Source organism: Homalodisca vitripennis, chromosome 4 (genome assembly GCF_021130785.1).
Source record: "Homalodisca vitripennis isolate AUS2020 chromosome 4, UT_GWSS_2.1, whole genome shotgun sequence".
NCBI lineage: Eukaryota > Metazoa > Arthropoda > Insecta > Hemiptera > Cicadellidae > Homalodisca > Homalodisca vitripennis.
The window spans coordinates 114,916,077-114,937,218 of record NC_060210.1 but is presented as its reverse complement, the minus strand read 5'-3'; the positions used below and the strand labels follow the sequence as shown (position 1 = coordinate 114,937,218).

At 34.6% G+C, this 21,142-nt stretch overlaps 1 protein-coding gene across 1 annotated transcript in view; it reads left to right on the top strand.

Moving 5' to 3' along the window:
* LOC124361160 (nose resistant to fluoxetine protein 6-like) overlaps window positions 1–21,142 on the top strand; it is a 73,650-nt gene that overhangs the window by 8,762 nt on the left and 43,746 nt on the right. The window contains exons 3-7 of the mRNA XM_046815200.1: window positions 435–622; window positions 16,834–17,051; window positions 17,912–18,091; window positions 18,566–18,659; window positions 20,233–20,367. Coding sequence (XP_046671156.1) covers window positions 435–622; window positions 16,834–17,051; window positions 17,912–18,091; window positions 18,566–18,659; window positions 20,233–20,367 — 815 coding nt within the window. The remainder of the gene's footprint in view (window positions 1–434; window positions 623–16,833; window positions 17,052–17,911; window positions 18,092–18,565; window positions 18,660–20,232; window positions 20,368–21,142) is intronic.

The following is a 21,142-nucleotide window of genomic DNA, read 5'->3' as shown; positions in this document are numbered from 1 at the left end:
TCTTGAGATCCGTAACTCCGTGACGATCAGATAGTCTTTTTGAGGGCATGTTATTGTTGACTTTGAACCTGAACATAAACTGCTGAACAAAATCACCATTAGGATTCATCGGCTAAGTCATAAGAATAATTTGGTATCAAAGCTGCAAGAGCTATGGGATCTTAGATCATCTATTCCTTCTATAAGAGCTGAATGGAATGAATTGGAGGATTATTGTGATCCCGCCTGGTAATATATTTCATCTCCTATTTCTTTCAGAAAACCCACAATCTATATTCAACTATTAATCTTTTTCGGTGTTACTTTACTTTCTTTTCTTACCCATTGGTTTGTTTAAGGTAGCTTAATAACATTTTGGTTGCCAGACGACTTATTTATGCTAAAACTAAAATCTTTTCTACTTCCATCCATTTAATATTTTATGCCGTTCACAGGGTCGCCAGATCTCACTTGGGGTGTGTCTACCGAAGGCTTGCAGGGGTGAGGACATCTCTGCTCTACTGCAACCCGAGGTTCCAGCAACCGAGGCCGCACTCCTTCCCCATACTCTACAGGTCCTCAGAGTTCGCCCTATCCCAGGAGAGTACAGGCTCCTGAGGGATACGAAGCTTCACATCATGGCGTAAGTATAACATTTTTGCAGATATGATTCCAGCGATTCGCTATTCTTCTAAAGTTCTCATTACATCATATGTCAGTGTTGTCAACATTTCAAACATGTCATTAATACTTATAAAACCTCGATTTGAATTCGTGTCCAATTACTACCCAGAACTAGGGCTCCTATCACCCCCTAGGGCTGTGATAGTTACGGTCCTGAATTCGCCAAAAGAGCGAATTGTTCACACGTTAACTTAATGAATGAGCAGTACCAGACCGAAGACCTCAGCGGGCTGATTTTACCTAAGATCAAGAAGTGGTGGTAGGGGATGAGGATAACTTAATCGTAGATGGTCAACCCTTACATTTCACTTAACATGACTGAGATTAATGCCCTAAATTATTCTTCTTGGATCTCAACAGGATGTGGCCCCTAACTTACCCATGCTGAATATCCTGCCACTCCAGAAACAACACAAAAGTCCTTTTAGTACTAAGTTCAATTTCTATGCTTCCTGTCCTAAGAGAACAAAAAACGTGCTGTTCAGAAAACAGAAGCTAATTTAGTAGACGAAATATGACTCAACAAACGTTTTAAGAAATGTGTTTTAAATGACCATACTTATATCTAATATCTCGCTAATAATCTCGGTGTGAAAATACACATTTACAATGATGAAATTGGGTAAGAACCGCAGAATTACAATGTTAGGTCCTAATGCTGATTATCGTGGTGGAGGAGGAATGCAGTCATTGTAGTTGTTGTAGACAATCATTGTAGTTTTGGTGATGAGGCGCTCTGATTACAGCTCTGTATAAGTGTAGCGTTCCACGACAATTTCACAATAAACAAAATGGATCTGGCAATGTTGAGTAGGTTTAACTGTGTGATACATTTGTATTTTATGAAGTCAAAGTCAAAGTTCATAAAAGAAATATTGTGTATTCTTTAATTGTTGTGAGTGTGGATTAAAACGTTCTTAAATTTACTTAAATTTGTACGTATTTAGTTGCGTAAAGGACGAGTTTGTATGAAAATGTTACGCTGTTTCCCACCACCGGTTATTAACCAAAAAGGAAGGAATAATATGATGGTGTCTTTGGTAATTTGTTACGATCAAGCATGATGGAGACACTTTACTGTTCAACCGTCAATGAACAGAAATGCAATTCAAGAAAATCTTGGATTAATTCATTACGTATGATTGTCGCACAGTACAAATTATCTTAGTACAATGATGATTGGTAGGCTGTTCTGTCAGTATCTTGTATCATATTTAAAACTGCTAGCATACGTCATCTATCTATTCGGCGAGATGTTGGAGGTGATGTTGAGAGATGATGATCCATTGTTCTATTATGGCGGCTTCCAGCTAGGCCATGTTACTAGGTCGTGGCTGTAGGGTGTGACCATGCCTTTTCAGCTCGTCTCAAACATGCTCTAGTGAAAGAAGGTCGGGTCTTCTGGCTAGCATCTCCATAGCGGCTATTCAGACCTCATGGAAAATGCACAGGATAAGGGTAACGTTTTATCATCGTTTCTTTATCTTGTGTGATAAGACGTATCTATTATTCACGGAAGATATAATAAAGAATTGAAAGCAAATTATTACCAAATGTGTGTTTACGTTGTTTTCTTTGCTACAATATAAAGGCGTGCATTATTTTGTACAATAGTTTAGTTGTTACTCATTCGAACTATGGACGGCACTTAAGGTACTCAACCCTTTAAAGTACAATAATGTGGTAGGGTAACTAATTAATATTTAGATAAGAAAGTCCAAATTTAAGAACGCCTAGATTAGGCTTAGCCTTAGCGAAACTCGAGAAAGTAACTGCTTATATGCAATACTTTCTTAGTGGTTTAATAAAGCACTTCGCATTCAAATATCAAAGTCATTCAGATGCATCGTATTATTCATATGATTGATACGTCATCATCAATCTCTTCAGGGTGAGTGTAATGTTTGAAGAGCAAACAGAATGTTGAAGAGCTTTGCTCTTACCCACCGATCTTTTGTAACAACAGTGACTCGAGTTAGGAAAGTTGCTGATTCTGCTTCGTTCCTTTCTTATTGTTGCCCAACGTTTGGGAGCCTTTCTAAAGTGTTCTGAATTCATCTTCGGCTTTCAATTTTCTAATAAGACAATATAGCTTTGTTTTTCAATGGCTTAAAATGTCATGCTCTATAATAGAGTGCCCTTTGTTTGGTCATATGATGTTATTATCGATGGTGAATTTCTCGAAAATGGTTGGTTCTTGTTGGTGGAAATTTGTTACTTTACTTGTTGTAAGATCTTTGCTGAAGAGAGAGAAGAGCTGTGCAGAGTACCTTTATAAACTTTCATTGTTTTTTATAGTTGTTACTTTACATTGTTTTGCAGACTATGGTTTTAATTTGTTATATTCTAGAGAATTTTGCATTCTTCTATGGCCTAGTTCATTTTACATTAATAATATAAATTTTCATTGGTAAACGTAAGCTCTGCCATAGGCTATCACTTGATTAATCAAATGTTGATATCCAGCAATAATGAACTTCTCGTGGACGATTGGTGCAATTTGTTCCTTACTCGTTTTTTTTATATTTACATTTGTTTGACTGAAAAAGAGAAGGATTTTTAGAGTGTCTTGTTCTCGTCGTTAAACTAACGTGTGTTTTGGGGAGGGGATTATGGTTTATCTGAAACTTCAGCCCATTATTCAGCACCGACTCAAATGAGTGCTACACTAAATTCTTGGTGAAAGCTTATCTAGTTATGACATGTATGAATACTACAATATCGGTTGTCAACTTTTCTAATAATTTTTTTTTTCTTTTCTAAATATGGCTAGATCGTAATTGGAACATATTTATTTAGTGTTCCACACCTTATTGATTAATGTTTCAAATTATACATCCCAAATACACTAGAGTTAGATGAAACACTCGTTAAGTTTTTATCGCTAATATTTCTTCTTTCCTTTTGGTATAAACGGTGATATGTATCGTTCCTTTGAATACACTTTCTCTTTTAAAGCGTGACTTTAAACTGCTGAATACCGTGCTGAGTAAAATTCATGATCAAATGTCGCGGTCCTTAAACTGCTGAAGTGGTAATAAAACCAACATTCACTGCTGCTGTGAATGTTTTATGGGTGAAACCCTAAACTACCGTAGCGCCACGCCCTTCGTATTAGAACACCTCCCAATCTCTATTACAGCAATCTGGCATGAGTGTAATAGCAATCTTGTAAGTGTAATACCGCCTTACGATATTGATCACTCAGCGATGAGTGTACAACTTTAGATGAATTAGGTTTTGTATATTTAGACTGCAGGGAGCTACTTTAGCACCAGTAATGTCACAAAAACCTAGCTGTGATTTCATTGTTCATCTATAGCTATTGATGTGTATATTGCCATACGGATGCAACAAAAACAGATTTTTTAGCTTTGAATTTATTTTTGTTTCTATATTTGTGTTTTTCTCAATACACCAGAATCAGTATTTATGCAATCGATAGAATAATTATCCTATGAAAGACATCGCCATCCACTATAGTTTTAGTAGGAGTTAAAATGGGAGAGTATCTGAATGGTTAAAAATATCAAACTATTACAAAAGGTTTCAAAATCAGATTTTTATTACCTTAACACAGTCAAAACTGTAAGGCACGAAAATTAAAATTAAATCAGTACTATCCCAACCCTAAGAATACTGACATTTTTACTGAAATTGGCCTATTTTATTCTCTTTATCTCGCAGTTTGACGCTGATATAACTATCTGTATGGATGATTGTTCTTAAGTGTTATAAGCTAAGAAAGTATAATCTCGGAAGCTTTATTGTTTGTTATCTTCTACGGTATATTAAAATGTGACCATTCTTTATCTTATTAAGATCTAACTTAGAGCTAAAAATGTCCTATAGTGATTAAAAATAGAAGACTCCACATGATTTTGATGTAAAAGATTCTTGAAAAGTGAGATGCGTGATAGGAAAATCAAGAACAATCACCACAAAAGCCAAAAATTTGTATACTTCAAACCAAAGTTAGAAGTCTTGAATAGAGTATAAGATGTCTATATTTGTAATACAGGCAACTAAGGCAATAAATACTACCTTTTGTATACAAACGATTACAGTTCATTTGCAAATGCGGTTAAACACCAAGATGAAATAAACACACTTACGAATCTAGAGTCAGAGATAACAAAAGAATTATATAATACTATAGTGTATACACGTATATATCTATAGTGTATACACGCTCATCTACACAGGACGACCAGAAAAGAGTGTATCACTAAATGAGCTCGTAGTGTTCAAATCCCGTGTAAAACAGAAATTTCTCCCCTTACGTTTTTACTCGGTGGGGGTAGGAGACGAGAAATATCCTATATTTGTTACAAACCAGACTGTAAAAATATATATATAGATTTGAATATTTGGTCGGATAGTGAATGTGCTAAGCTACGCATTATAATGTGGCATTAATACAGGTGTTTAACGTTGACTTTGAGAAAAGAGAGGCTACCTTGTGTTGTACATTAATGTGTAAGAACCATATTTATTTAAAATTGGGTACGTAATTCCACTGTATTTTGTAATTAGGAATGGCTGGACTTTTTAATCGCTACTTTTTCTTTAAAATATTTATCCTTACGGTATTAATCAAGTAAGTTCTTATACTGCTTCAATCAAACTACACTTTGTTTTCACAAAAATTAACTGTACATGAAAAAGTAACAACAAAAGGTCAACCAAGAAACTTCTTAAAAGTCCTCCCTAGGATGTAGAAGCGGGTAGTCATGAAATCTAAAAACAATCCTTGTTTCTTTCAGTTAAGCAACTTCTATCGGTTTCAGAGACGGACGAAGAAAATGAAAATTTTTCATAGCAGAAGGGGAAAGCTAATTACTAAATAGATGAGGAATGTATGAATTGTTCACAGGAGTGTTTCCTGTTCCTCACTTAAGTGGTTAGCTGTGTAGGAAGCGCGGACATATTCCCACATTACGACAGGAAGAGAAAGAAGCTCCAACTTCTTCGGTGACTTCTATTCCGTAATTATTTTACGCTCTGCGTAATTAAAACACTTCAGAAATCAGATTATCCAACGGCATTCTGCACAACCCAAGCCGACGGACATTCCTATATTATATCACACACTTTCACAATGCTTCTGCGCATTGTTCTCGTTTTTTTCTTAACTAACACTTATTTTACTTTGACAATCAAAGAAGCAATGAAGTGTCACGTATTATTACGATTTCTGTCACATTGCATACATTTATGTTAAAACCCCTTTATTTATTATTATTTAACAATAATAATAAATAAAGTTTGACTTGCAGTTTGAAGCATAACAGTTCAAATCTTCTTAAGAAATAAGATAAGTAGTGTTATGTTCAAACTACCGTATCTACAAAATTTAGAAACCATCTTTCATGTACTGAACACCGCAACCTCATTGGTTACCTTTAATAAAATGAATTAGGCAATTCATTGTTTGAAGTTTCTTTTTGACGATAGAATTATTGTGAAGGAAACAGGATTTTCTGGACATTTGCCATCGTTCAGTGATACAAAAAGTGAGTAACACTACGTTTCGAGATCTGCAATCTGTACTCTTATTCAGGTAATAACTAACCTAACACATCATTACAAACTAGGTTATTTAAACATATCGTACCAGAATGCGTCACGACGCTTTGGTACGATTTGTTAATTTTACATACTGTTACCAATTTTTGTACCACTGGACGATGGCAAATGCCTGAAACAATCTTGTTTCCTTCACAAATAATTATGCAAGTATTACATAATCTATATTCATACATTTTAATCATCATTTTCCAAATTACTTTGATAACTCCGGTGATATGTTTTAACTTCAAAGTGCTCAACCATTAAACTATCTGAACAAACCCTTTTGTTACTGAATAATTTAACCAATCCAGTTATAATGACCAAATTTGAATTGAATTAATAGACGGTGTACGAGTCTGACTTTTGTTACAAATAACAAAGATTTCCTTACTTATACAATTTTTTCATAGGCCAAAGGTGTACTAAAATTCGAAAAAATATTATACATTCGATTGAGTTATATAACAGAGTGTAATCAATCAGTAATGTAAATTTTATAATTTTAAAAACACTAAGTTTCGCACCCTCCGCTATATCAAGGTTGAGAAGGTCAAAATCTGTTTTTTTTTTTTTCATTTCCCTTCTTAGCCTTATTCTGCTCGTATTCATGGATCAGTAGTCTGTGTAAAGATCTGATCAAACAGAGCAAAGATGATGGTCGACACATTATACTGATAAAAAGTGCAACAGGGTCTGAACCCGTTCTGTCTCCAACCAGACCCAACGTCGTGAGACGTTGGGCCGTGAGACCAACGGCTCTGCTACCAAACATGAGGTGTTCAAACATGTCGATAAATTTAACTACACGGACCCCAAGATGGCTGAGGCATTTTATACTTGTAACTTACATTAGTCTCCCCAGTACTTTTACTACAGAAAGCATGTCAGTTTCATCAAACCTTATGGAGTGTGAGACAAGGCGGCTTTATCCAATTCTGGTTGGACTATGACTCACAAGTATTGTTTCACTCTGATTAGTAACGTCTGCAGTAGAAGGCAACCGAGTAAGAGGTGCTCGGAAAACGAATGAATGATGCTTCTGCGTTGACGTTACGAGGGCGCCAAAGTACATTCGGTTGTCACCGATTGCCGGTGCTGGGTACTGTCTCGAGAGGCTTTCGCCTATTCCGAGGGTATCCGAAAAAGAATGCCGGGATTTTGAACGGCCGTTACTTAAACACTATTCAAAACATAGTTTAGTTTTCTTGAAGTAACGGCCGTTCAAAATCTCGGCATTCTTTTTCAGAGACCTTGTATTGGTATAACGAGCTTTTGGGGCTAGGTTTGTTTGAAAAAAAAAAATACTCCAAAAATACAGTCCTTTTGTGATTCATGAATCTCTGAATGCAGGGTTTTTTTTAAGTTTGGGTCTCACGTATTGGTTGCTTTACGTCTCCTCAACACTTCTGACTCCTGGGTTCTACAAGGCATCTTAAATAATTTATGTTTGTCGTACAAGATAACTACCACAGCTACGGGAGCTACATGGTGGATATATTTTGTCCATCCATATCACTTTACTATAATTCCTTTCTTCTCTTTTTATTATCCCTTTTTCGATTTATTGTCCGCACAGGAACGTAAACAGGGACAACTTTTGGGGCGGGAGGGTTGAAGACAACTAATATTTTTTCGTAGTGGACAGAAATTAAGGTCCCATTTGGTTACTTAAAAAGTTCTTGGCCCTTTTCTATGTTGAGAACGATCTTTATGCAGTACATGACAATAGTACTGAATTATTTCAATAATAATAATTACTAAAAAGGTAACTGAAAATATTGAAAATTCGAGGGAGTCCGGACCCCTTGGACCCTCTCGCTGGCTACGTCCTAGCGTCCGCAATGTTGTAAAACTAGGTGTAAGGTACGTACATGATAATTCAATTAATCGTAATCATAGTGTAATACATAAACTTCCCTTACGTTCAATGTGTACTACAATAGTGTACATAGACTACTATTGTTATAGGTTTTTCTTGTATGCTAATCATGAATTTTTTATTCTTTTAGGGAAATAAAAAGTCAAATTTTACACTTTGTGTGGTGGAGGGGTGTCTTAAGCACGTATTAATTTGTATTTTCTTAACATTTATCTCAATCAACTCTCCCTTCGATATATCGAAGGGATCTATATAAATAGCATAGCTCCAGGAAATTATAAGATTCAAAGTTACGAAAATAAGACTAGAAATAGAATAAAGTTTTTGAAATTTACGAAACCTCAATCAAACACAAGTTGTCAATAATAATTGGGTCTATTGTATTAGCCCACACTGAACTTAGAAAAGTCTTATCTACGGAACAACCACACTGTTAATCATCATTATGAGGTTTTATTTTCCGCGGAAATGTAATTCACCTTGTTTATAAGGAGGAATGAGGGTCGGGTACTGTTCCTATCTTATCTTATCTAATGCCTCTAGCCATCAGTGTGGAATGCGGCAGCACCTTCAGAGTCCAGGAGGAAACTTTGCCCTGTAGTGGAATAATATTCTGGAGTGTATTATAAAAAATGCGTGAGAAAGCAATCAAGTATTAGAATGTATACAAACCCTTTAGAAAAGTTTGAGTAGGTGTGGGCTAAAAATATAGATTCAAATAACTATTTGGTATATACAAATGACAGGCACTTTCAACTAGTCATTTCCTAATTATGGTAAACAATTGTGGTCTGTAGCGTACTGGAAAATAAAAATGAGTAGCATACCGTAACGTAACGACAAAAGTTGTACACCAGTTTCAAAAATTAATGCTTTACAACTTTAAATTTGAAAATCGTGCTCTTAAAGACTTTTAAAGTGTAAATAATTATCCAAACAGACAGATATGACCAATGTTTACAAGATAACGTTTTTAGTAGATAACAGGAGTTTGAGAGAGAATGAGGATCTATTCTTCCTTATCTCGCACAAGGAGAGAAGGAAAGAATTATCACAGTGCGAAACAATTATATTCCAGATAATCAATCATTCCCCTTGTACAACTGAATCTAGCATTATATATATATACACACACGGTTGTCGTTAAATAACAGTTTTTTGTAACTAACCAACAACACGAACCCTACTTTCTGTTTGAGAAATTAACTTTAAAAGTTGTAAATAGTTTGGGAATTTGATATTCGAATTTTAAAGTTGTTAAACGATACTTTTCGTGGGCAATCCAGTGAAAAATACTAAAGCAATGTAGAAATAAAAAAAAAATGGAATCGATAACACGATAATAAACGAAAACTCCCAGTTGTTAACCAGGTTGCACAAGGGAAGATGAGGAAAGTGATGAACAGAACAGCTGGTCCATAGACACGTGCAGTAGTGACGGTCAAGGTCGACCGACGCGACTACTCAAGGTCGCTCACATAACCTCAAATCTTCGTGCTTTCGTGCACGCCTGCGCTCTTTAATACCTTCTGAATTTTGTTTTATGATCCCTTTATGGATAGTTTTATGGAAGTTTTGCTTATAAATACCAACTTTCGTGTATAATACAATAGGCCTCCACTCACCAATTAGACATTTTTTAGATAAATATTTCACAAATTATCGTTTATGTTTTACAAATTTCATATTGACAAAGTTTTCTTAAATTTCCAAGAATTTAAATGTTTTTTCAATAATCCGCAAAGTTTAAAATTAAAATTATTTAAAACGCATTATTTACGATGTACTTACGTAGGATTCGTATAATTGTATTCTCAACCATAAGCAATCAATATTTTCCTGTTCCGCTAAATTATCTGACTCTGACGAAAATTGCCCAAAGTCACTTATGCCAATTGATAGACCTACCAATAGGAATTGGAAATCATCATGAACTGTATAATACACTTTAAGTAGTCAGGTTTGTCAAAATTTAACTTCACTGGTATTTTGTTAATGTGGTAATTTAAATAGTTACATTAATGCACGACATGTATGTTTACTTTTAATTTTATTCGGTAACCATGTCGAATTTGTCTGAAAATTTTAGCTTGGCGGTCGTATTTGTAGGATTGGTATTGGCAGATCTATATTTCGGTCATTTGAGTTATAACAAATTTTTTGGTTTTAGAATTAATAAAATTATAAACATGTAATTGGAACATTTTTGAATAAACGTTTAAAATTAAATTAGTAACTATTTGATATATAGCCAATAAAATAAAATTATGTTACATTTAATCTGTTAACAATTACATAACCTATTTTGATAGTTAATTAACTATCACCATTTCGACATTTAAATGTCATCCTGTATTTGTGGTTGTTAACAAAACATTTATACATCGGTAACAGCAACACCGCGTCGTGCCAATCTCTATTGCCCCCTTTCACATTCTAGGATGTCCGCCCCTGAGAATGGTTTTGCGTGATACGTAACTGTACTTTTGGTGCCAACTAGAAAGCGAGTGAAGTTTACATAAAACATTAACACCTTACCAACCAGGATGCAGTATATTTAATGTTGTGTAGCATTGCCATTATGAAAGAAGGCTACTTTCATTTCCTTTTTTTAATGTTGTATATATACTGTTGATATGAGGAGATCGGTATGAGCTAATAATTTCCAAACTAACTTTACTATCCGATAAAATTAGTTTCAATTTACAGACTCTTTATAAAACTTGAGGATCATGGGTTCGAATTTCTAAAAGTTGAAATGAAAACATTGATGCATTATGTTAAAGATTGCGTCAAACCTAACATTTAAAAATGTGTTTTACTTTTTTATCTTAATCCGTTTTAAAATGTCGCCCATATACACAAGTTGCTGTTATCATCATTCGGTTTGGTTTAACTTATTACTTTACATAAAGATTTTATTCAAAAGAAACCTCATAAGGTAGGATGTTCAAAACTTTTGGGTAGGTACAGCTCTCAATCCTAAATTTTTAAAATTCAAACTTTAGACTAACTAAAATATTTTAAAGCAAAGATCTGCTGTGTTGTATTTTAAATTTAAGATATTTTCATAATAAACAACTTTTACAGTAAACTTTTCCCGTATCTGCAACCATTACAAAATAGCAGCCGAACATCTGTTTTTTTCTTCTATGCTACACATACTTTAGATTGGGTAGTTTTATACTGATTCCAATACTATTCATATAGGACTTCTAGAAAAATATGATCACCTGTTGGTCAGAGTACTTTTTCCAGACGATAGATTCCGCAAAGAGTCAAATGGCTATCTTGCGCTTCCCACCTAAGCAATAGAAGGAGGTGTCATTTAGTGGAAGTCTCACTATGGTAACTCAAGTTTCACAAATTTCCAACATTGGATAAGTAAGTTCTAAAATGTCACTGTCCAGAGAGGGAAATGTAGGATAATAATTCCCCACTGTGCAATTTCCGCCCAATCTTAGGTATGAGTTAGCTGAAGGTCCAGCTACCTCTTGCAGGAGTATCTTGTTTCCATAGTTCAAAATTGGGTTTGAGTCGTTGAGTTAAACTAAAATATGGTACTAAACCTTGTCAAAGCAGTTCCAAATGTTGTCGATCTTCATTGCATGTTTCGGAACGAATGTTTGTTCGTCAGGTGGTTAAAAAAGTTTAAATGCTCCACATGGGGTTGTCAAAATGTTACAAATAATACATACACAACTACAAAATAAATAAGGACTAATGACAAAGATACAATACGATGAATGTCTACCTCGCACACAAGATCCATACCCGAGCGGACAGTAGACAGGTTGACGTGTGCAGATGTTAGATCCTCATTCTGTTTCTTCCTTATCGGTTGGTTTATAAGCTGCTGATAAGATAAACTGTCCGAGAATATTGTTAAAAATAAAACACGAACTAAACTGAACAATTCTTTGAGAGTATCAAGTTTACGGCTTTTCTTGCATTTCTAAATTGTTATTAATGCAATATTTTATTTAGATTTTACAGAACGGGTGACAGGAAGAAGGGTGGTGGGGTGGTTAGGCAACCCGATCTCCCGGTCAGCGACAGATATTGACCGGCAGTCCTTGTGCTGGTGACTTTCTTCTGGGCCGGGGTTGACCTTGAGTTTTGTGGCATAACCTTGTCACGGGCGAACGCCCGGCTCCTCAAATTTACTCCCTCCTGAGTCTTTACTCTTAGAACTTTGGTACATTGATATCCGGCTTGTTGCTGCGCCGGATATCGGGAAAAGCCGGATACGGAAAGCCGGATATTGATCTGAACGGTTTAAATTCTACTGGTGTCGTAGTGTAAATAACAGCTACCGGTTCACCGTTGTGGTTTAAAAAGCAATTCCGGTCTATGATGGTGGGAACAATAGCTCTTCTATTTGACTTCGCCAAACTAACTGAACCCAACTAGATCAGTCGTAACTTTATATTGCACTAAGAATTGTGATTTTTATTTTAGCACTGGTTAGCTTAACAAGTATAATTTACAGGACTGGAAATTGATTCTGTTTCCGGGCCTTGCGCGCAACGCAGTTTTGTTCTCTGAAGAGAATTTGTTTTTTTACGTTATTTTGTCCTCTTGATACTCAAAATTATTTTTAAGAAGAAATTGGTACGGCTGTCAGACTTATCTTATTTTTTTAATTTTGAGCACACTGTTACGACTAGTTCTAATCATTTTATTTAAATATGCCAAACATGATTAGTATATATGGAAAAATCCCTCTTCACCTTATAAATTTGTCACATTAAAACTATAATTATTCAATAACAATTTAGATTGCCCTTTAGTAAACCAAATACTGAACACTTTTATAAATTTTGAACTAAATACAGACATTGGCAAGAACTGTGTGTATGTGAAATTTCCGCTTCAAGCCTCTTGGTAGGCTACACGTAGGCCTACTGTCTACCGAAAGCCGGCAAAGACATCTAATCCAATATTCTTTTTTTATTTTTCACAACTAGTATGGAAGCCTTAGATTTCCAGGGAAAACACATTTGTGGTCATAAATATCTGTTCGTTTTATTCAAATATAAATATAATCAAATGTAATAATTTCGTCATCACTAACCATGACAACTCTACCAACTGCAGTATGGCATTTAGTATATCTATATTTTATTCTGTACTATGAGTTATATCCATACAGGGCTCAAGTTTATGGAGCTATTGTCGTAGTGGCCATAAACCACAAAACTCGTACAGGTTGAGAAGTAGTCGGTGGTTACCAGATGACGCCATAGTCTGCAAGCTCGTTGGCTAGAGTCATCTTTCTCGCCTTTGTTCTCAAGTTCCGAGGATTCATTAATCTTCCGTCTTAGTTCATTTGTGTTTCAAGTTGATCTACTGTACAATTGCAATCTGTAAAGTCTCGTTATTATATTATGATATATTTTATTCCAATGATTTAAGACATCATGTACTTCAATTCTAGCTTCCATCAGAACTTTATTGACGTTTCTGGTGCAAAGCCGTACCTAGAATAAACTTTAGTGGAGATGGTTAATTAATTTTAAATGGTTAATTTATTGATTTCTGGGTTTTATTTGTATATCAATAATTTATTCAGCATTAATTTACGTGTTCGATTTAGGTACAATACGCTTATTCATTATTATGATCAACTTAATTTCCCAAAATTTTATCTCACTAAACAGCTTTTTAATTTAGTACAAACTTCAAACAACATACAACATGATGGTACAGTATATAATTTTTGCCGCAATATATGTAAAACTGTAACTATTGCAAACGTAACAATTATTGTGCTTCCTTTTTCATCACAGCATTCTCTGAGTGCCTTTTACTCATACTTGTTTGTTTGTTTTTTGTTTTTTTTTTTTTTCTTTAGGCGGGTTTAAACTCACGTAAACTGCCGGATATTTGTCGTGATAATTATTTTCAAATAAAAACAAAAACAGTCGTCATTAGTACTCTATTGCCCGAAAGTGTTTCGATTACTCAGCGAGAAAGTGAGACGAACGAGCGAGTAGGTTGCAACATAACGCGAGGCAGCAATGGGTATGTTGGTCTTTGCACGCAAGTAATAAGCTCGCTCTAGTACTTTGGTACTGGCTTTAGCCGTGTTACGTAAAAGTTATCTTAACCGCCGAGAGAAAGCGCCACCGGTCGCGGGAATGTCGCAATGAACTCGATGTATGCACGCCTGCTGGACTTCTTGCAACTGGCACGGCACCTGCTTTACGGTGGCTGCACAAGCAAGTTGTATACAGGGCCGTATCCATCGATGGGAGTCTGGGTGATCTATGTTAAATAATGTTGGTGAATGAGCACCTCCAAAATATGATCTGCCCTGACAAAAAAACGTCTGATTTCGTTTTAATCAATCAAACTTACCAAAACCCTAAAGTCATCTGCTAGTGTAGCCATTGCCAAGTTAGAAATCATTGATTTAAATAATTTTTGTTTTAAATAACAATTATTGTTTATAGGTAAATTTCGCATACACATAAAAAATGTATACATTTGAAAAATAAAACTGATAAAAAATTGTATTTTTTGTTTTTAACTTTTTTGCAACTCATTAAAAAAATATACGTTTGTAGATATTGTATTAACACATTGGAATTGCCATATTTGTTTCAAAAACAACATTAGAAGTTTTTTTAATGAAAGAAACTCCTTATTGTTATTTATTGTATTGGTTCTAAGTACAATAATGTTCTAGTTATAGAATTGATAGAAAGATATTGTTACTGCATTAAATCTGTACAGCTTAAAATTTCATATTGTATATCTAATTCAATAACTCAATAAAAAGTACTCGAATGAAAAACCCACAAAATTTAAATCGTTACAAACACAAATCCTAAAAACGTACTTTTTTAATTAATTATATTTAACAGTTTAAAGATGTATTCTGTATAATTTAGAAAGCAAGTTTGTACTAATTTTGAATATAATTGGTTCCTAATAGCAAAGATTCCAAATAGGAATTAGTTAGGAACAAATTATGAATTTTGTACTTTGCATATTGTTCTGTTGAAAGTAGGGTGCCTGCAATATTTTAAATACCATATCAGCCTTACACTTCCGTACCCGAATTGCGGAGAAAATGCCGTTGTATTTTACAACGTAATAAATCTATTTTATTTGTTCAAATTTTCATTTCACCTTATATTATATTGTTATGAGATGATTTTGAACATAAGTATTGTGAAAGTTGTTAGTGAAATGGCTATTTTCATTAGTTAAAAATTTAATCCATTTTACAACTTTGTGTAATTGTAATTTAAACATGGGAAACCCCATTTCTCATTAAATATGGATAAACAATGTGTTCTAATGTATAAAGGAGAATATTATGAAGGAAACAGGATTTTTCCGGACATTTGCCATCGTTCAGTGAAACAATTAATCAGTAACACCACGTTTCGAGATCTGCAATCTGATCTCTTCTTCAGGTAAAGAACTAACCTAATACATAATATTACAAACTAGGATTACCATTGGCTAGTCCCTTTGGTTAGTCGTAGGTGGTTAGTAGACGAATGAAGACGCATTGTGACCTGTATTCCGTAGTTCAGTTTTAATGATTAGTGTTTTGTATAGTTTTTTATTAAGTGCATGTTTATAGAGTTAGTGAAGTTGACAAACAACATGTAGGTTGTGATTCCTGACTTAGGCGTGCCACAACGCTTTGGTAAGATTTGTTTATTTTAACCTAGTTTGTAATATTATGTATTAGGTTAGTTCTTTACCTGAAGAAGAGATCAGATTGCAGATCTCGAAACGTAGTGTTACTGATTAATTGTTTCACTGAACGATGGCAAATGTCCGGAAAAATCCTGTTTCCTTCACAATCCTTCCATCGTCAAAAATAACCTTCAAACAAAGAGAATATTATTGTAGTATTTTTGTAAATCGACTTGGTAGACAAATCTGATGAGATTCTGATAATTATAGACTTAGATTAACAGCACAATAGTAATATATTCAAATCCAAATCTTCTTCATTGGCATTTTATACGAAAGAGAGAATAATGCCTACATCCATCTTCCTCTCTCTTTAAACACGTTCACCTAAAATATGCAACTGGACTTGTTAACATCTCGCTAACTGATAATTTCATTTATGCTCTACAGTTTACAGATCCTATTATATATAGTAGAGCTAAGGTGTAAACAATTTAAGTTGCATCCAGGATTTTGGGACGGAGAGACAACACGTCAACAGTTGGAAAATCTCCAATACGCCTTTAGATTTAGAAGAACTTCAATTTTATAAATCGGTATAAACAGTTGGCACTCCTGGATGGACAGTACAATTGTTTGAATGGCTCCATCTCATGCATATGTTCTTTATCTTTATTTCCAGTGGCAAACATATATTATTAACCCAAACTTGTTCCAGGACTGTGACGGGAAACCCTTTGATAATCTTTACTTTGGAATGGTTTATCGCGTAAATTTCTTTTTCTCTTTATCTTCTTCTCCAGTAACAATAAAAGATTATTGACCTGAATATGTTTCAGTACTGTGACGGGAAATATTTTGATGGTCTCTACGTTCGAATGATTTCATCGCATGAATTGTCTCTGTAATGCCGTTCAAAGAGTACTAACAAAACTTGTTTCTGGACTGTGTCGGGAAATCTTTTGACGATCTCTAGGTTCTAATGATTTCATCGTATGAATTGTCTGTATCTTGCCTAGTGACAATCAAATATTACTAACACAAACGTGTTTCAGGACTGTGACGGCAATTCTTCTGGTGATGATTGCTGTCGGCACAGCGTACGAGAATCATCTGGAGAGGCAGCAGCGTAGGCGAGATAAGGCCCCTAGTAACAACAATGAGGCTGACAACAAGCTGGCCTCACCCCTGGATAAGATCTCTGCAGACATGCGCCAACTCGCCCACAAGGGCAACTCCGACTCTGACATCTCCACCTCTGACTCTTTTAGAGGTACAAAGTCATCATTATAAAGTTGTCAGGAAGAGGGTGTTTTAAATAAACAAAAATGGTCCTACTATGGTTCATGGAATCAGCTGTACCCATATTTGGAAACGGAAGACAGAATCCAACGTTTATAGGCTAATTTAAGCTCAATGAAAATCTAATTTCTTTTTATAGCTAAAGCAATTCAATTTTTAGTTTTTTAATTTAATATACCAAAACTTCCTAATTCTGAAGAATTAGATGAATGATTGGTGACTAAACGAACTGTTGAATCTGATTCTTTTAGAGGTAAAACGTCATCATTGTAAAGTTGTCAGGAAGAGGGTGTTTCAAATAAACAAAAATGACCATACTACGGTTCATGGAATCAGTTCTATCCACATTTGGAAACGGAAGACAGAATCCAACGTCCATACCCTAATTTAAGCTCAATGAAAATTTGTTTCTCTCTGTAGCTAAGCAATTCAAATTTAGTTTTTTTTACGCCAAAACATCCTAATTCTGAGCAATTTTAAGAATTATTTGTGACTAAAATAACTGTTGGAGCCCTAACATTTCAATAATTTTCCAAGACTATTTATTTGGTAAAATATAAACACATAATTTGTGCAATATATTAGCACTACTTAATTTTTCTCAAGTATATTTTCTAGCCAAAATCATATTAGTGGCAGCACTCGAAAATATGGAATCAGACTTCTATATGGATTTGTAAAAATATTTAAAACTATTAAGGATACATTTATATAATGTATGAGGATATTTTGTTTGGTCCCCTACAACACTGACAGTACAGAACTATAAAATGTTACACGTCTATGACGTAGTGAAGGCTGAGCAGTAATGTACAAGCTTCGATGTTACAGAACCTGTGAGTGTCCTTGGACAAGTATTCCTGTCTTTTTCCGCCCTGTCCAACGCCCGGAAGATCCTGCACTGCGGAGCAGCTCCCAAGGACTCTCTGACGTGCGTCCATGGTCTTCGGTTCTTCAGTCTTGCCTGGGTCATCATGGTCCACACATACCTTCAGGTGTTCGCCATCGCAGGTAACTTCCTCCCGAATTCCAAGAACATGTTTTCATTGAGTGTAAAAAGTTAAAATTTACGAGCGCTCACGTGATCTAAGCTTGAATTTAGAAACTATCTCGAGAGATGTCTTTCTTTTTTCCCCAGAAGTGCGAAGCAACCGAGCCTGCACAGATGGCCAGGCATTTTCGATCGGTTTGCTAACGCCACGTTGGACGATTTGGTACTTCTGGCGAAAAAAAGACAAACATCCCTCGAGGTAGTACTCAAATTGAAGATAAAACTACGTGAACGCTTGTAAAAGTCAATTTCAACTTTGGTACATATTTACATATTTATGATAACTAATCTAAACGTACAGTACTTACATCCCCTAATAACGAGTAGTAGATAGGGACAGAGTGGCCTCCGGATTTTGCCAAAGTACTATTGTTTAATTTTCTGTAATGTTTTACAAACTGCATAAAACAATATTGTTTGTGATTTTTTTACAGAAAACAAGACTCTGAGGACTTTGACAGAGAGGAATTTCATGTTCCAGACCGTCAGTAACGCAACGTTTTCTGTTGATACTTTCTTCTTCATCAGGTAACTCACTGATTGTTGTTTATTTAGGCTATAGATTGAAAAAACCAACAAAAATGCGTAAAATTATGTAATGTTTATAATTCTTTGTATGGATTAAAACTCCAGTCAAACATATTTAGTAACCTTTTTGTTTCTTCTCAGCGTTAATCCTCCGTTTTGGATTTTTTAACAATTTATATTTCAAAATTTGGTCAATTTTTATAAGATCTACCTATATATTATATATATATATATATATATATATATATATATATATATCAAAAGAATAACAAAGGGGTTTTCAATTTTTGTTTAACATAATGATGAATAATGACCGAAAATCTGCGTGAGCATTAATGTTTTCTAGATTTCGTTATTATATTTTTCAAATGTTCTACTTTTTTCTCAGCTAGAAAATTGAATAAAATGATTCTTTTACGTTTTAAATTAAAAAATATGATTGACACACTATGACCTTTAAAATTTATGTTAAATTATAAAGAAAAGATTACTTACTTAATGCTAAAATCATAACGTAATTCTATTACTATATCTAACCATGAAAGTTATATAGGTTTAATTTTAATTTTTACAAGCTACAAACACAAACAATCATTCTTCATATAATTATTTACAGTACTATTTTGATCATCTATTTTTGCAGCACCAAATAATTTAAATTCATGCATAGGTGTGTCCGTATATAATCATACATTTATTTTATATCCAAACACAATTAGCAATGAATTAAATCAGTGTAAATGTTTAAAACCCTCGGCTATGTTCGGAGTAATAGGTTAATTTGTTTTTTAACTCACATACTTTCTGTAATTTATCTGGCATACATTTTACAAAATGAGAGTATTCAAATTTACCTGGGCAACTTTAACATAACTTTACCACCTGATCAATGTTTATAACTGTGATTTTAAAAACCATACAAAAAGTTCTCTGTACATAACGCAGCTATGGTGGGAAGGGTTTATTCAATGTGAATTTTAAGTTTACCTCCAGTTCACCTTCCTCTTAGTGCAGCGTCTGAAATCTGACGCTGTCACAGACTTGACTCCTGGAATGTAGAGTCATGTTCGTCTGAAGAGATAAAATAATTGTGCACCTGATGGAAAAATGAGAATACTTCTTCATCTAAATTACACTATATTTTGCAGTCTGTGTGTCTGATCTCGAAACTACGTAAAGAGTTCATTTTGCGCTTCTTCGTTGCCAGCATCAGACGCTGCACTAAGAGAAAGGTGAACTGGAGCTAAAATCGACATTCACATCGAATTCTCTGTGTTTGAACATTGCTTTAGTGAATATTCATTGAATACAATATTTGTTTAAATACTCGTTTAAAGGAAACCCCTTTAAATCATACTTGCAAATTACTTTATTTTCCCGTGTCAGATCGTGACTGGTAGGGTTTGAATGGTTTAGTATAAATATTTTAGTACTTTAATGAAAGCATTTATCAAAAATTTCAATAGTACTTACATTTATTTCCTGAAAATACTGTGCTCTACTTATCGTAAAGATTAGGTGAGTTGTATAACCCTAACAAGGAGTTGACAGTTAAAGTGTACGTACTGTACAGTGGACTGCTGGTGACGTACCTGTACTTCAAGACCCTCCGACCTGAACCTGTCGCCCGACGCAGCCAGGACTGCAGCTCCCAGTTCCAGTACGGAGCGAGGAGGTTCTTCACCCTTGTCGGCTATCGGTTCATCAGGTCAGCCAGAGTATCTTCTTGAAAGCTTGAGTGTTACTAATCTAGATTAAAATATGTTACAAAACCCATCTAGAAGTAAACAGAAAATTCGTTTCCTGCATGTTACTGTTTGGAAGGATGACAGGATTTCGGAATTTGCCATCGTTATATGTTACAAAATATTTACCACGACGTTTCGAGGATTGAAATTTATCCTTCTTCATCAGGTGAAAATAGTTAGTCCATTACTGAAGAAAGATAATAATAAGAGAAAGAAAATGAGTTTCAGTCCTCGAAACGTTTTGTTATACATTTTGTTTGAAAGGGTGATAAGATTTCGGATATTTGTCATAGTTTTATCTTACAAAACGTATAACACAAAGTTTCGAGAATTTAAATTGATCCTTTTCATCGGAGAAACATAGTTAGTCCAATACAAAAGAGAGAAAAGAAAAGAAAGAAAATTGAGTTTCAGTCCTCGAAACGTTTTGTTATACATTTTGTTTGAAAGGGTGATAAGATTTCGGATATTTGTCATAGTTTTATCTTACAAAACATATAAAACACGTTTCGAGGATTGAAATTGATCCTTTTCATCGGGGAAAAATAGTCAGTCCAATACAAAAGAGAGAAAAGAAAAGAAAGAAAATTGAGTTTCAGTCCTCGAAACGTTGTATTATACATTTTGTTTGAAAGGATGATAGGATATCGGATACTTGTCATAGTTAGGCCTATATCTTACAAAACGTATAACACACGTTTTGAGGAGCGAAATCCATCCCCTTAAAATTACATC